The following is a 14,470-nucleotide window of genomic DNA, read 5'->3' on the forward strand; positions in this document are numbered from 1 at the left end:
ATAATAGACTTATCGCACTAGTACATCAATGGCGGGGGCGCAAAATACAAATCTTATTCTCATAACCTGCTTCGATGCCATGGCCACATCGGAATGAAGTTCTCGTTCATTATACTTGAAAATTTATTTCTTAATTACGTGTTAATTGTTCCTGTTTTACGTGCCCGGACTTCAAGTGCTTTTATCATGCTATTAAGATTATTTTACGCATATTTTTTTAATACGATTAAATTTTTTTCTTAATATATAATCAGCGTTTTATAGGCATAGACATGTTGTTTAATTTTTGTTGCTGGTAGTTTTTTTTTTTGGTTGTATATTACCTGATGTTCGTAAAACGGTAAAACAAATATGTCTCTGTATTCGGAATGATATAAATATTACGATTTTTTATTGAAATCAATTGGACTTGATATCAAATTAATGTAATTACTCATATATATATAATTGTATACAGTAGAATCTTGATTATACGAAACCTGAATCACCCGAAACCTGCCTTAGTTAATCCGAAGGCTTAATTATCCAAACGTTGGCCCATTGCAGCCGTTTGTCAATTAAGAATTGGCAATTTTATAATAAATATAAATATATATATAAATGGCATTTTACTTTTTAGGTGTTTTGATATTACAAGGTGTGTTTTTGTTTGATCTTTTTTCAAAGTTTCGATTATCCGATTCTTTAATTTTATCCGTACTAGTCTCGGTCCCAAATATTTCGGATAGTCGAGGTTCTACTGTATATTCTTTATTTTTATTTAAATAATGACCAACTGGACTGAAGAATCCAAGAATTTAAATTCGTAATAAAACTACCTCGAAGATATTTTTTGCATATTAAAATGATAAATATCACAAAACTCCTTTCATTTCTAGATCTTTGGGTGATAGAAGATTGTAGATATCTCTAGCAGGACTTTCTTCCAAAATAAATAATCTTTAATCTTATTGGTAATACAATTTTCTTAATACAAAATATATTCACTGTCATATTACATATATCAGCGTCGTTATATGATATCCCTGAATATAAAAAATCATATGACTTGTAAAATTTATTAAATTATCTATTAAGGTATAAACACTATTGCACAATATATACATACATTAAAATAATCGTGGTCAAAATTTTCCCCTTTTTTTATTTTGCTAATTCTATATCAGTACCGATGGCAGTACCGTTCGTCTTACATATGGAATGAATATCCAATGTCATAAATATTAAAAAAACGAAACTACATTACAATTATACTTTGCTTAATCAAAAGTGGCCAAAATATTAATTAATGTCGAGATAGTGTGTATAGAACTTACTTATTTTTTAAATTCAAGTCATATATAACCTTCTAAAACTAAATCGGAGAGGGGCCATGAAATATAAAGTCATTTTCATAATACTATATTAGCACCTCAAAGTATATTCAATATGTCTATAAAGTGTAATGAAATATATTTTTCTAAATCGCTCGTTATAACTACGAGCATCGACATAATTCATATTGATTGACAATCCCTCAATTTGCATACTTTGATGAATTCCTTTAATTCTTCCAAACATATTTACGTAAACGCAACGTCATCAAATATTATTCAAAATCTTTAAAAGCCGCACACAAAATAACATAAACATATTTAATAAATAGATATAATATATATATCACTTATTATAAATTATCAATATTCATATTTTAGTCGTAGCATTGCATTTATAATTTTTATGTACGAAAAATGAAATAGTCAGATGTTTAATTTAAATTAATTTATGTTGTAATTTAAATTAATTTTGTTCAATTTCAATAAATCAAAATATTTATCATATTATTGGAAACATATCAGTGTTGAAATTTGCAAAACGATAATTTGAAACGCGGTTTTATTGCCTATATTTTGTATAATTAGAAGAAAGAAGTTGAACAAAATTTATTTATGTAATATTTCATTTTTAAAATAACCTAGATCCCCTTATATTCAGCCAGAGATTACTCGTAATTATTTGTATAAGTTGTGTTTTAATATTATGTAATATTTTATAGTTATTATATGTTGAAAATATATTACATCTTTGTGACTTCAAATGACCTTAATTATCCCAGCTAGTTCAAGGTCATTTGAACAAAATTTTACAGCACTTACCTTCAAAGGTAAGTTCTGTAAAACATTAGGTAAAAATAATTACGCAAAATATAATATGAAAATAACTATCGTTAAATCGTAAGTTGAAAAAAAAAAGGTATAGTAAATATTAAAACCTTTTCGAGTCTATTTGAATTTCAAACTGGCTCATTATATATTTTCTTAATATTATTAAAATAAAATTATAAAAATGTAGATTTTTGTTCTATTATATCCGAATAGCTTTATTATAGTTTTTTAATGGGCATGAATAGTAGTTTTATTACATAGTAGAACAGATAGAATAAGTGAAAGCATATAAAGAGAATTCTATTATGTATTACTATTATAGAAAATATAATGTGATTTGGTGTTGTATTTGAATTAAACGAAGTTTTTGTAATCGCTCATCCTTTCCCTTTATTATATTTTTATTTACTTACGTTTTAATATGAAGATTTTTAAAACGACTCTTATTTGGAACCAAAAAAAATATACTAAAACGAATACAATTATGTAAATATGCTTGGCTTGACACGCTACAGCGTGACTAGACTAGAAAGTATTGTCAGCAGATCCAAATAAGATTTGGATAAAACTGACTTAAAATTCAGTTGCAAAATTAAACTCACGAACTATGTTAGATTAAATGTTTACAAATATGTTATAAATAAGAATTCGTGTTAATGCATCACTTCACTCAACGTTTGAGTATGTCGTTTCGAATAACAAAAAAACATTTTTCTGTAAGTATTTATAATTTCTTTTCTATTACGACGATTTCAAATAAAAATAAAAAAGAATCCTGTTTCAAAGAACAAATTACCTGAATATTAAAAGTGCGTCTTTGACAAATTACTCTTATTGATATTAGGATACGAGAGGAAAACGATTTTGTATTAAAAAAATAAATTAGGTAAGGTATGTAAATTTTATTTCATTAGAAATTATATTAACAATCTAAATGAATACCTTATTATTAACAACTTAAAACGGCGATGAATGGAAAGTTAACGTTTCTCAGACAGGTAACGGAAAAGGTGTAAAACTACAGTCTATAATCAAATGATGTTTATCTACTTATTTTATTTATACAACCATCAATTTAACACATCATAAAATGAAAAGCTATCTTGAAACGGCACGCTGTTGTCCATTAAAATATATGCGTCCAAGTAGCTGATACGTTGAAACCATTTAAACGGCGAATATATTGAGTCTTTAAAGTATGGCTTCTTCTTTATTGACATCTCACTGTAGATTTCTCGATAATTTATTTCAAATTGCGTTTTCGAATCGCGATTGTATGACGTTTGGTGTTAAGATTATATGGAAGATAAACAATTTTTAATGACATATTTTGTATAAACAGCAATAAAATATTGAAGACAATTTTCATAATAATATATAATAAAGTGTCTCACTTCATTGTATTTTTAATAATACTAAAACAACGCCGCTTATTAAAAACCGTTCTGAATACAATGAATATCCATCTTTCTAACTAATATTTTACATCTACTCATTAATAATAATATATCAACACTATTTACAAAATATTATGCGATAAGGCACTCATTTTTATTAAATTCTTTTTACAAAATTAAACTCAATCTCAATTATAAAAGGTAAGTCCAAATATTACTGTTGAAATAGTTACCATAGGTAATTAATAATCAGTATTAAAATTATTTTATAAATATATTTAGTTTTTAAAATTTAAACTGAAGCGTGATTAATTGCAAATAAATTATCTTTGTCAGGTATATAATAAATTTGGCGCGAGACATTGTTTAGACGCCCATTTCGTTGTATGGTCGGCCATTTTGTACGTCCACGCTTCGTTCGGATATCCCGTTGAGTCCATTCAAGTGCTCACGGGAGCTTAACTGTCAGAGATCTGGTGAATGAAAAAAAACATAGTTCAATTAAAATTAAATGGAATGCTAATTGACAGCAAATGTGGAAATTTAATAAATTTTAACTATATTTTTGTTTTTCAAATTATAGTAAATTTAAAAAAGAACAATCTTTTAAATATTTAAATATGGCCGTCAAAAATTATATCAATCTCATACCCATTGTTTCTTGCTGTAATTCTAGTTTGTACGCCGGATTATCGTAAGGTGGTAAAGATGACTCTCGGGGAGCTGATGGCACAGCTAAAACGATACCATCTAGTAAGTGCAATTTATTACGAGGTAAAGCGCAAAAAAAAAGAAAAGAAGAAAGTAAGTAAAAGTCGCCGATTGCCACATTTTTCCGCATATATAGATACAATTTTTGATCTTAAATATAATTATTTTAGTTAAAATTTCGCCCGTCAGATTTATTATTATCAATAATTAAAAATAGACCAATAATTCTGTTATAAAAGTCTGTTATATAAGGTGTGGTCGAAGTGATAAATTTTTGGAAAAGTATTTTCAATTCTATTTTTCTTTGAATTACTCACACGTGATTGGCACGGATCTCGGTCTATGGCGACGGACCACGACCAGCAGTAACAGAATCGAGGTAAGGGCTCCAAGGGCGGCAATGACCCCGACCACGACTAAGGCTCCGTAGTAATCCCCACGAGGAACTCCTCGGCTACCAGCTACTGATGATGCTTCTATTACATCTATAAATTAAAATTAAGACTTAAAAACTCAAAACATAAAAAAAACTACGATCAAATGTGAACACACACAACCTATTAGTTTGACAAGAAAGAGATAAATCCAGTTTAGTTTTTTCTTAGTTATTTTTAAAGATATTATTTCACCAAAATGTATATAATTTGACACTCTTCCTTTTGCCTTAATATACGATGGGACGTTTTAGGAAAAAATCATGAGGAAATTTGCATATATCTGCAAAAATATAGGCACATGTGTAAAATCCGTCGAATCTTTTTCCTCAGACAGAGTGAAAGTTCTTGACCATTCGTGGGACTTTATCACTAAGGTAATTATATATATATATAAAAAATCAGAATAAACTGAAAAGTGTTTATTTAAGTTTAAAAGTGAGTAAGAAAGGAGATCTGTGACTAGGAAAAGATGACATGAATGTTACATTGACTAAGCAGTTTTAAATTAGATCTTACAATAAACGATTCAAAAAGAGTACCCACGATACATTCAAAAGTAAAATTAAAATGTTACTCACTGTCGATGGGTTCTCCTGAGTCCAAGGATTTAGTGTGAATTTCCAATACGTTACTGGTTTTCACTTTGCCGTTTGTAAGGAAAAGCTCCAACCACACGCGACATCTAAAATTACATTTATATATTATTATTTCAATTACGACAATGCGACTTTGTCTCTAGATCGATTGAAGTAGTCAAGAAAGTTATACAAACTGAAACATTCGGCATAGCGTCAACGAGCGATCAACAAGGCGATTAACTCAACGGACGGATGGACGGAAGACTTAAATATTATTTAGTTAATTAACTAGAAGATGTTTAAGCTATATCAAGATATCACGTATTGTAGTTTGTAAGGAACTCTAGAGTAGAAATATTTTATGCTTAATTCAGTTCGAGAAAGTGCAACTGGTGGCGTACTTTGCGTCAGGTCGTAGCCCCGTAAGCGTGATGGTCTGCGGCGTATCGCGTCGCACGAGGCGGAAGGCGTCGTGCTCAGTGCGCTCGTCACGGTCGTTGGCACATGCGTGCGCGGCGCGGTAAACGCGCACCCAGCGCTCGGCCGGTGCCGGCACTCCACGCCACGTCAGCTCCGCTGCCTCCGATCCTACTGCCCGTGCTTCAACCGTCACCGACCAGGCGTAAGGATCTGAAAAACATGATCGACCAATTAAATATAAATTCATCTATCAATTACGGAAAAAAAGCAAACACGTCTTATTGAAGAGTATAATTGAATTTACATAAATACATTCAACGGAAATAGCGAAACTAGAAATTCTCGTGTCCGAGGACTAGAGATGAAAACAAATCATGTCCCTTTAAATAAAATAAGCCTTAATAAGTAGGTATACATACCAATAAATGGAGCTGTGGTAAATTCTACAATTCCTGGATCGTGCAATTCGGTGGTGGACCGTGGGGGTGGTATCAACACCAGTGATGCTTCGTACCGACTGCCAGGGCGCAGTTCCCGCAACTCTGCAGCTGATCGGCTGTGATGCAGAAGTTCTGTCATACTGTAGATTGGAGTACCTTTTGGACGATATCTGAAAAAGTACAATAAATTTATTAACATTGAAAACATTTTCTATACATCGAAGCGAATAAACTGAACTCTTTTTTCATTTATGTTTATAATCCATTTATGGCTTCCGTACAAGGTGAAGCACAGTCTTACCTGACTTGTATACCATCGATAAATTGCAATTCCTCTTCACTAAAATGCCTCCAATTCACGTGTGCTGTTGTGTCGTTTACATCTACTACCGACAGCTTACAATCGATTTCTTTACGTTTCTCTTCGGGAGGCAGAACCTTTACATAAATAAAAACAACAATTATATTTTATTTGTTTATTAATCTTACATAATAATTATCTATAAATTCCATTTAAAATATTACATTGTGCTATTTTTGCAATATTTAACGAAATACCATGATCTAAGCGTTCGTGCCGTTGTTAAATTTTATTTTATTTCTGAATAAATTTCTAGGTATCTACTAGTTTCCGGCCGCTTTGCCTGCTTGTGAGGGACTGTGGTAGTGGGGGTCAAGATTTAAGTTATATTTTTTTGTAATAAAAGTAACCTGTGTGCGATTGCAAATTACAATACTATAACTGTGTTAAATTTAATCCAAACACATGAATTCCTTCCGGCGTGATTGACAAACAAACATCCATACATCACATTTAAAATTTTAGTAAGATAATGAAACTTTGGAATTATATTAATCTAGAATTAATTAGTAGTTAAGACCTTACGAAGTTAAAAAACTTATGAATTTGGTGGAAGCTCGTGATAATAAGCAAGACTTACAGTTGGTAAATCTTGGGTTTTCACAGTATAAATATCGCTCTCCGGTTCCACTGGCAAATTGTGTAGGTAAAGCTTTCCTCTAATCTTGTACGTGGTTGATGGCTTTAAATCAGTCAGTCGGAATTCCAAACGGGGTGTGGTAAGAATCTCGTCTGCTGGAGCGAAGACTTGCGAGTACCATTGAGATACATCCTCCTCTCTATAACATAATTTTATATTTTATATTAAGATTCAAAATGAATAGTGGACATGAAATATAATACGGTTTAAATGATATGATAGATTAGTATAATGTCATAGCATAGCAGTAATTAAAAACATATTATTTCTTAACGATATTCTAGTTTTGAGAGTAGTATCATTTTAATGTCATGTTTTAGCTTATCGCTTTCCGTCAGTTACGTCATTGTATCATTTAAATTTTTCCCTTAAAGAGTTTGATGATAAAATGGTTTATAAAATAAACTACTTACGCTGAATCTGTATATCTCAAGTCCACACTGCCACGCAATCCGACTAAAACTGGTGGTAGACCAAAGAGCATCTTTATGCTCGTTGCTGAGTCACCTTGCAACGATAGCACCGATAGCTTTTTGTTATCATCACCAAAACCTGGTATAGGTAATCCTGGTGGAATTCCATTCAAAGTTGGTTCTAAGGGATTATTAGGACGATGTATAATGTTTTGTTCGTCATCAACAATATCATCATGAGGATAGCGATCCGCAGGAGGAACTGTTGGAAGGAATTGCGGTGGTTTTTGTTGAGGATTCGTAGGAAATCCTGGTGGAACCTGACCTGTAATTTGTATAACATATATAATGAGTCAAAATGTATGTTAATAATAATTTGTTGAAAACTCTACTTAATAAATTACACTTCCTTAAAAATCTAATGGTTAATGGTGTCATGATGGTTAATATATATCAGTGGTATAAAAAAAGCATGGTGTAATGAATTTTGTGGTTAATACATAACTGTTAAGCAAGCAGAAATAGTCGGTCGCAAAAGATGAAAGTCAGTTCCTGTCAGAAATATTAAGGTATTAAGGTCATACAGAAACTTTTATTGATGGCAAGGTCACTGACCTAGCGCAATTGTACCGCGGCTTTTATCCGCCGATCGTCCAAGGTTTCTGTTGACTTCCGATTCTAATTCCATTTGATTGAGAATATGTTCTAGGTCGAGGGAGGAATATGTTTTGGTGGGAACTCTAGGAATGCTCTTTGAAGGGGTATCAAATGCCAATTTTTTTTCAGGTTTAGCATTTGGTAAAATTCTAAGTAAAACGGTCTCGTAAGGGTTCGGTTCTTTGGTTAATAAATGATTTTCCGTGTGTTTTCTCCATAAAGGAGACTCGAAGTCACTTGTTTCTGAAGTCTTTAAGTCTTTATATGTCATATGGGTCACGTGTTTTTCGAGAGAGTTATGAATAATATGGTTAAGATGATCTTTCTGATTAGAAGGTATTGTTAAGGGATCTTGAGGTGTGTATCGATCTATTGTTTTATTTCTGATTTTAACTTTTGGTTCAAAATAGGCCTGATTTGTCTTTTTGTCATGAGAAGGCAAAAAATAATTTAAATGATTTATTTGTGATTGCGAGACTTTTTTAACGGAATGATTGTCATATATTTGCTTAATAAATAAATCATGATCATTTGAGACGTTTAATTGTCCACTATTACTATTTCTCACATTTTGAATAACATCGAGTAGCTTACCGTCTGATATAATTATATTGAGTGGGTTCTGATTTACAGAATTTAAAGTAGACATTGAGACAGTATTACTCAAATGAGTATTTTTATAATGATTAGATAATACGGGACTCTTTGAGTGAGATGTTTCATCACTATCGTCATTAATGGTTACCGATGGAGGTTCAGGTTGAATAGTTTTAAATGGAGAGTCAATGTCCTCTGGAGTAAATACTGTTATATTGTTACCAAGTATATGATTTGGCAATTTCTCTGATACATATGTAAAATTGTCATTGTGACTTATGTGAGGAACAATAGTCTTGAAAAATATTGGAAAGTTAGATTTAATCGGACTTAATCGTCTATAAAGTTCGGTAGTCCGAGGTGGTGTAGGAAGGTAAGATGTGGTAACTGCTGGGATAGCAGGTACCACTGGTGTCACGTAATTCATAACTGTCTGTTCATATGTTGGCTTAGCGTAGGTCTGAAAAGTCGATGTGTTCATGTTTCCAGCTGTAAGCAATAATGTGCGTCGAATGATTAGCAAACATGCAAATTGCTATTCTAAAAAAAAACACCATGCTCATAAACATAAAATATAGAACTTGCAACCTTATATTATGATAATGACTGATGATGTTAAGTCAAATGTTTCTGCTATAATAATAAAGCAGCTTAGTAAAAAATAATGAACACTAAGTTTCTAATGATGTGATGATCAAAACAAAACGATCCCAGTTGATGTAATTCTTTATGTTTTAGTGTAAGTATACTTATGTATTTAACATGCTTCAATAACATTTAATTCTCACCATGAGCAACGCAACCCCATTGCTTGCAGCAGTCCTCGTCAGATATGTTGACCGGTGCTGGGCGATGCATGGGTGGACATCTGAGATTTTGAGGAGGTATTGGTGGTAGCGGTGCACATGCCACCTCACAGTCTAGCTCACCGTTCTCACAGAAACAGTTCTCTTCACACCCCGTTAGCGTGACCGGTACTTCGCTCCAATTTGGGATTCTAAAAAATGCACATTCACCGATATGAATACAGAAGAAATTTATCTTTAATATTATCAGCCTACTTTGAAGGCGATGCCCATCAGGGTAATTAATTATGCTTGGCGTATCTTACATATAAAGGTAAAAGGCATAATTAATTAAAATATTAATATATTACTAGAAAATGTACGATAATGAGACCCAAAATATCTCTTTCATTATTAAAATTTAAAAAGGATATACTTACGCTACACCTTTATAGTGACATGTCCCATCGCTTAAGCATCTTGCAGTCCTTGGGCAACAGTTCGGCGGTGTAGGTGGAGGGTTTGGTGCCCATCGAACACAACCTTTTGATACCAATTCTAATCCTACATGGGATGGGCAAAGTAATGGAGCACATTCCCGAGAATCTGGCCCGGTACATTCACATAGTTCACTGCATCCTATTTGGAACTCATCACCTGGAATAAGAGAAAATAGGAACTAAAAAAATTTATATATTTGTATTTTTAGTTAGTAGTAGGTTGTCTAAACATATATGATACATTTTTTATAACTAAGATAAAATCTTTACTTTGTTTTCATTATGTGGATAACTATAGTCTACCACACATTTATTATTTCCTGATGAATCATTGAAATATGTACACAGTTACAGGAAAATATCAAAAAATACATATGTGTACATTGCATGCATCTGGTCGTTTTAATATGCATAATATTACAACTACATTCTATTTATAGTAATCAACTCAACTAACCAATTGCATAAAATTGACCATCATGATAACATCCAACGTTGGTCCCATTCAATGGTTCTTCCACTTCATTACCGACATCCAAAGCTGTTATAGTAAAATTAAATTTCGTTCCAGTTTCTTTTGTTTTTAAGACGTAATCCTTACCACCTTCCAAATTCAATATTAAATTGGAGTATTTCAATTCTACATCACTGTAAGTTTTACCCCCATCACCACTAATTAGTAAATGGACGGGATCATCGCTGCTATTCATATGCATTAAATTAACTTGGACACTGTTATTTTGCAGTACTTTAATGGAACCAATAGGTTCTGAGAGCACTAATGGCCTCATCGGTGATATGGGTAGATTAATTGAATCTTGCAGTTGCTTCGGAATCTACGAAAATAAAAGATACTCAATTTATAAGAATGTCTTTATTAAAGATGAATATTGTTATAAATAATATTCAAAGTTGAAATTCTACTTACTTCAATTGTGGGTGAAGTCGAACTTGTTATATTTTCAGCTGGTTCTTCATGAACGTCTTGAGAGACATCGCAAATTTGCATCTCACAGCATTCATCATTGGGGTCTTGTACGTTAATACATTTATCAGATTGTGGTAGACGTTTGCATCTATAAAAGTATTTTGTTTCTCGTATTAAACATTTAAGTAATGTAATTACCCAACTTAATCCAGTTAGTTAAGCGAATTACACAAATAATCTTTTAATTAAATTTGTCAGTTAAATTGACTTATAAAAAATGATTCATATTAAAAAAAACTGTACATTTATTTATATGCTTTTATAGAAAAGATCTCAGTACGATAAGTCAGAATAATTAAATTGGTTTATTTATCAATATTAAGTAACTTATTATAGATATAAGTATGATTCACTAAATTCTCCAGGTATGTTATGTAACAGCTCACTCACCTTGGCTTACAGGTGACGACCGAGTTCTGTTCGCAAGTGCACGTTTGTTCACAGCCAATATTCCACTTCCCGCCCACCGGATACGAAACATTACCATAACGACACACCTCCAGAGTCGATAGCTTTGGATCTAAGGAAAAATATTTTAATTAAATTATTTCTAAGCATGCTTTTTACTAATAATAGGAGAAAATAAGTATTGAATCACTTGATGGTAATATATTTTAGACAAAACTAGTGAATTAAATGATGTTGTGGGATCTATCAAGAATAAGAAATCAAATTATTGTCATATCAATAATATAATTCGTAAAATATGTTAGATTCTTGTTATTACCTCCGTTTCCAGTTGCACAAGCAATAATGGAACAACATTCGTCTACCGGAGACTCGAAGCATAAGGGATCGGTAAGTCTTCTGCCACGACGAATATAAGGATGTTGACATCTTGGTGCACATTCAAAGGAACCACCGGGAGTACATTCGCATGATTCCTCGCAACCACGATCTACATGCTCTCCAATCTGTTAAGCAGATGATAAAATAACTATATTTTTGTGTACACAGTTTGTTATATATGTATTTTAATTTATAGTTTCCTTACCTTATAAGTAATATCGTTCTCCTTGCACGTTTCAGTTTCTTCTGATCTATCAACAGATAATAATGGATTGAAAGGAGCTTTAAGGTTTGAAAAGAATTTGTCTGTTATGTGTGTATTTTTTGGCTCATCTCCTCTTAGCCTTGGGTTCTCATCTTCATCTTCATCCAGATTAACATCGCTTAAATCCGAAAATGTGCTTTTTATTCCTTTCGTTTGATTGTGTAAGATATTGGCAAAATTCTGTAACTCATCGACACTTAAATTGAGTAATCTTGGCTTAGGTTTAGCTGCAGATTCAGGGACTTCATTAGCCTCAGTCGTTGTTTGAACTTCAGTTTTGTTTGATCGATTTTCATCCTCAGTTAGTGTCGAACGTGTTGGTGCTGTTGTAGTGGTAGTTATTTTAGGAGAAACTATTTCAACAACTGTTGGTAGTATCGATGGTAATGTCGACGCTGAATCGTCATCCTCACTGGTTAGTTTTCCTAAAAAAAGTGTACAATTTTGTTTGTTAATAATGCTTTAAATTATCAAAATCTACCGTGAATTAGGTAAAACCAATTTAATACTGATATTGAGTATTATCGTTGCAACTGTTAAATCAAAATTAATTTTATAATAAACATAATTTAACAAATAGAGCGTGGTCAGTTAATCTCTCAAATACTCAATAAATTGATTGGTTGAAAACTAAAACTAGCGGTTCTTTTCGGTATAACTGTCAATGTAATCGGATCTATATCAATTTCACCTAGAAATTTAAATATAAATAATCCATCTAAATTTTGAAGAGACATAATCCGTTTTTCCTCGTAATAAAATAAAGACAGAAGTTTCCGCACTCCATTAATACCAACGTTGACATCAAGATTGGTTCATTGCTTAATGATTTTGGAATAGTGATTTTACGGAAAAATACCTATTCTACCCCTAAATGGTTCACCCATTTAGGGGTAGAATATAGGGGTTGAACGTTCGTATGGATTTTTTTAAGTTAGAAACATGAAACTTTATTTTTGGGATACTGATTAAAAGGGATTAGATACTTATTTAAGTGTTTCTGAATATTCTACCCCTACGGGGGTGATATAAGGGTTGAAAGTTTGTATAGAAGTCCGTCATTTTTATGATAAAAACATGATTTTTGAATGAACTTTATTTTTGGGATACTGATCAAAAATGAATAGATTCGTATTTAAACGTTTCTTGATAAATTACGCCTAAAGGGAAAAAGTAGGGGTTGACATTTCGTATACAGGTTAGTCTGGAAGTCCGTTATTTTTAAGTTAGGAGCATAAAATGTTATTTTCGGGCTACCGATTAAAAATGAGTTGATTCGCTTTTAAGCGTTTTTGGATATTTTACGCCAAAGGGGAGAAATAGAGTTTGACATTTCGTGTACTGGTTAGTCTGGAAGTCCGTAATTTTGCAGTTAGAAGCATGAAAATTTATTTTTGGGCTACCGATTAAAAATGATTTGATACATATTTAAGCGTTTCTGGATATTCTATCCTAAGGGCTGAAATACACACCAATGTGGTATACAAAGAGGTATTACATTAACGTAACATTTTAAGTTAATTTGTAAATATATTCATATTCTACGCGGGCAAAGCCGCGGGTAACAGCTAGTTTTTATATAAATTATTCTTCATTCGATTCTGACATTTATTTAATGAAAAGAACTATCGTTAGTCAATATTTATTATTTAAAAAACATATTATCTATGTTTTCTTAATTAAAACATAATACTATAAAAGGTACTGATGGAAACTTAATATATATTCTCTGATTTATTGCAAGGCTTCACATAAGTTGAGCAAAAATCTAGTACAAAAATAAACGTGACTAGACCCGTGACAAGATTTATAGCATATCATTGCTTACGGACTGTCGCAGCGACCTTAATCTTCGTGCTTATCGAACTAGGTCATTTAAAGGACGTATAAAGCTCAAAGCACAACCGGTTGGACACTGTTTACGTTCAATAGTTACCACGGTCCGTTCACAATGCGTTATTGACCGACATTTGCGTGCAGACGTGCTGGCGTTGAAACGGTAACAAACTTTGTTGTTTTGTTTATTGAATATTCTGTTTATATAAGTATGGAGGTCTGCGCAAATTACTTTACCTACCATTCTTGCTGACTATGACATATTTTGTTTTATTATTTATATAGATTAGTTGATTTTATGAAGGCTTCCTGATTAAGTACTGATACGACCTAGAAAACTAGTTTTTGGTCAGGGTGAATGACATTGGTATTTATAATTTATTTAGTCCAAAAGTTAAATTTGTTAAACATGTCTCTGTGAAATTTGGAGTAAATAGACTCTGAATAAATTATTTGCCATAACTTTAAGCTATGGTGAATTTTACGTAATTATTCCGCCCATAATCTATATC

The 14,470-nt window shown here is 32.0% G+C and overlaps 1 protein-coding gene across 3 annotated transcripts in view; it reads right to left on the minus strand.

Annotated features, from left to right (window-relative positions):
- Window positions 1–3,038: 3,038 nt before the first annotated feature.
- Window positions 3,039–14,470, minus strand: part of LOC113396074 (putative epidermal cell surface receptor) — a 40,475-nt gene continuing 29,043 nt past the window's right edge. The window contains exons 3-18 of one of the 3 annotated variants that reach the window (XM_026633855.2): window positions 12,063–12,547; window positions 11,796–11,982; window positions 11,459–11,588; window positions 11,009–11,156; window positions 10,538–10,916; window positions 10,021–10,237; window positions 9,584–9,792; window positions 7,542–7,866; window positions 7,069–7,267; window positions 6,429–6,565; window positions 6,107–6,297; window positions 5,669–5,897; window positions 5,268–5,371; window positions 4,570–4,737; window positions 4,193–4,264; window positions 3,039–4,014 (exon numbers count right to left, since the gene is read on the minus strand). In XM_026633855.2, the coding sequence (XP_026489640.2) occupies window positions 4,007–4,014; window positions 4,193–4,264; window positions 4,570–4,737; window positions 5,268–5,371; window positions 5,669–5,897; window positions 6,107–6,297; window positions 6,429–6,565; window positions 7,069–7,267; window positions 7,542–7,866; window positions 9,584–9,792; window positions 10,021–10,237; window positions 10,538–10,916; window positions 11,009–11,156; window positions 11,459–11,588; window positions 11,796–11,982; window positions 12,063–12,547 (3,188 nt within the window). In that variant the 3' untranslated portion in view covers window positions 3,039–4,006. Of the gene's footprint in view, window positions 4,015–4,192; window positions 4,277–4,569; window positions 4,738–5,267; window positions 5,372–5,668; window positions 5,898–6,106; window positions 6,298–6,428; window positions 6,566–7,068; window positions 7,268–7,541; window positions 7,867–8,025; window positions 9,285–9,583; window positions 9,793–10,020; window positions 10,238–10,537; window positions 10,917–11,008; window positions 11,157–11,458; window positions 11,589–11,795; window positions 11,983–12,062; window positions 12,548–14,470 lie in introns of those variants that run through there. The other 2 variants (XM_026633854.2, XM_026633856.2) reach the window with 2 other exon arrangements.

Source organism: Vanessa tameamea, chromosome 19 (genome assembly GCF_037043105.1).
Source record: "Vanessa tameamea isolate UH-Manoa-2023 chromosome 19, ilVanTame1 primary haplotype, whole genome shotgun sequence".
NCBI lineage: Eukaryota > Metazoa > Arthropoda > Insecta > Lepidoptera > Nymphalidae > Vanessa > Vanessa tameamea.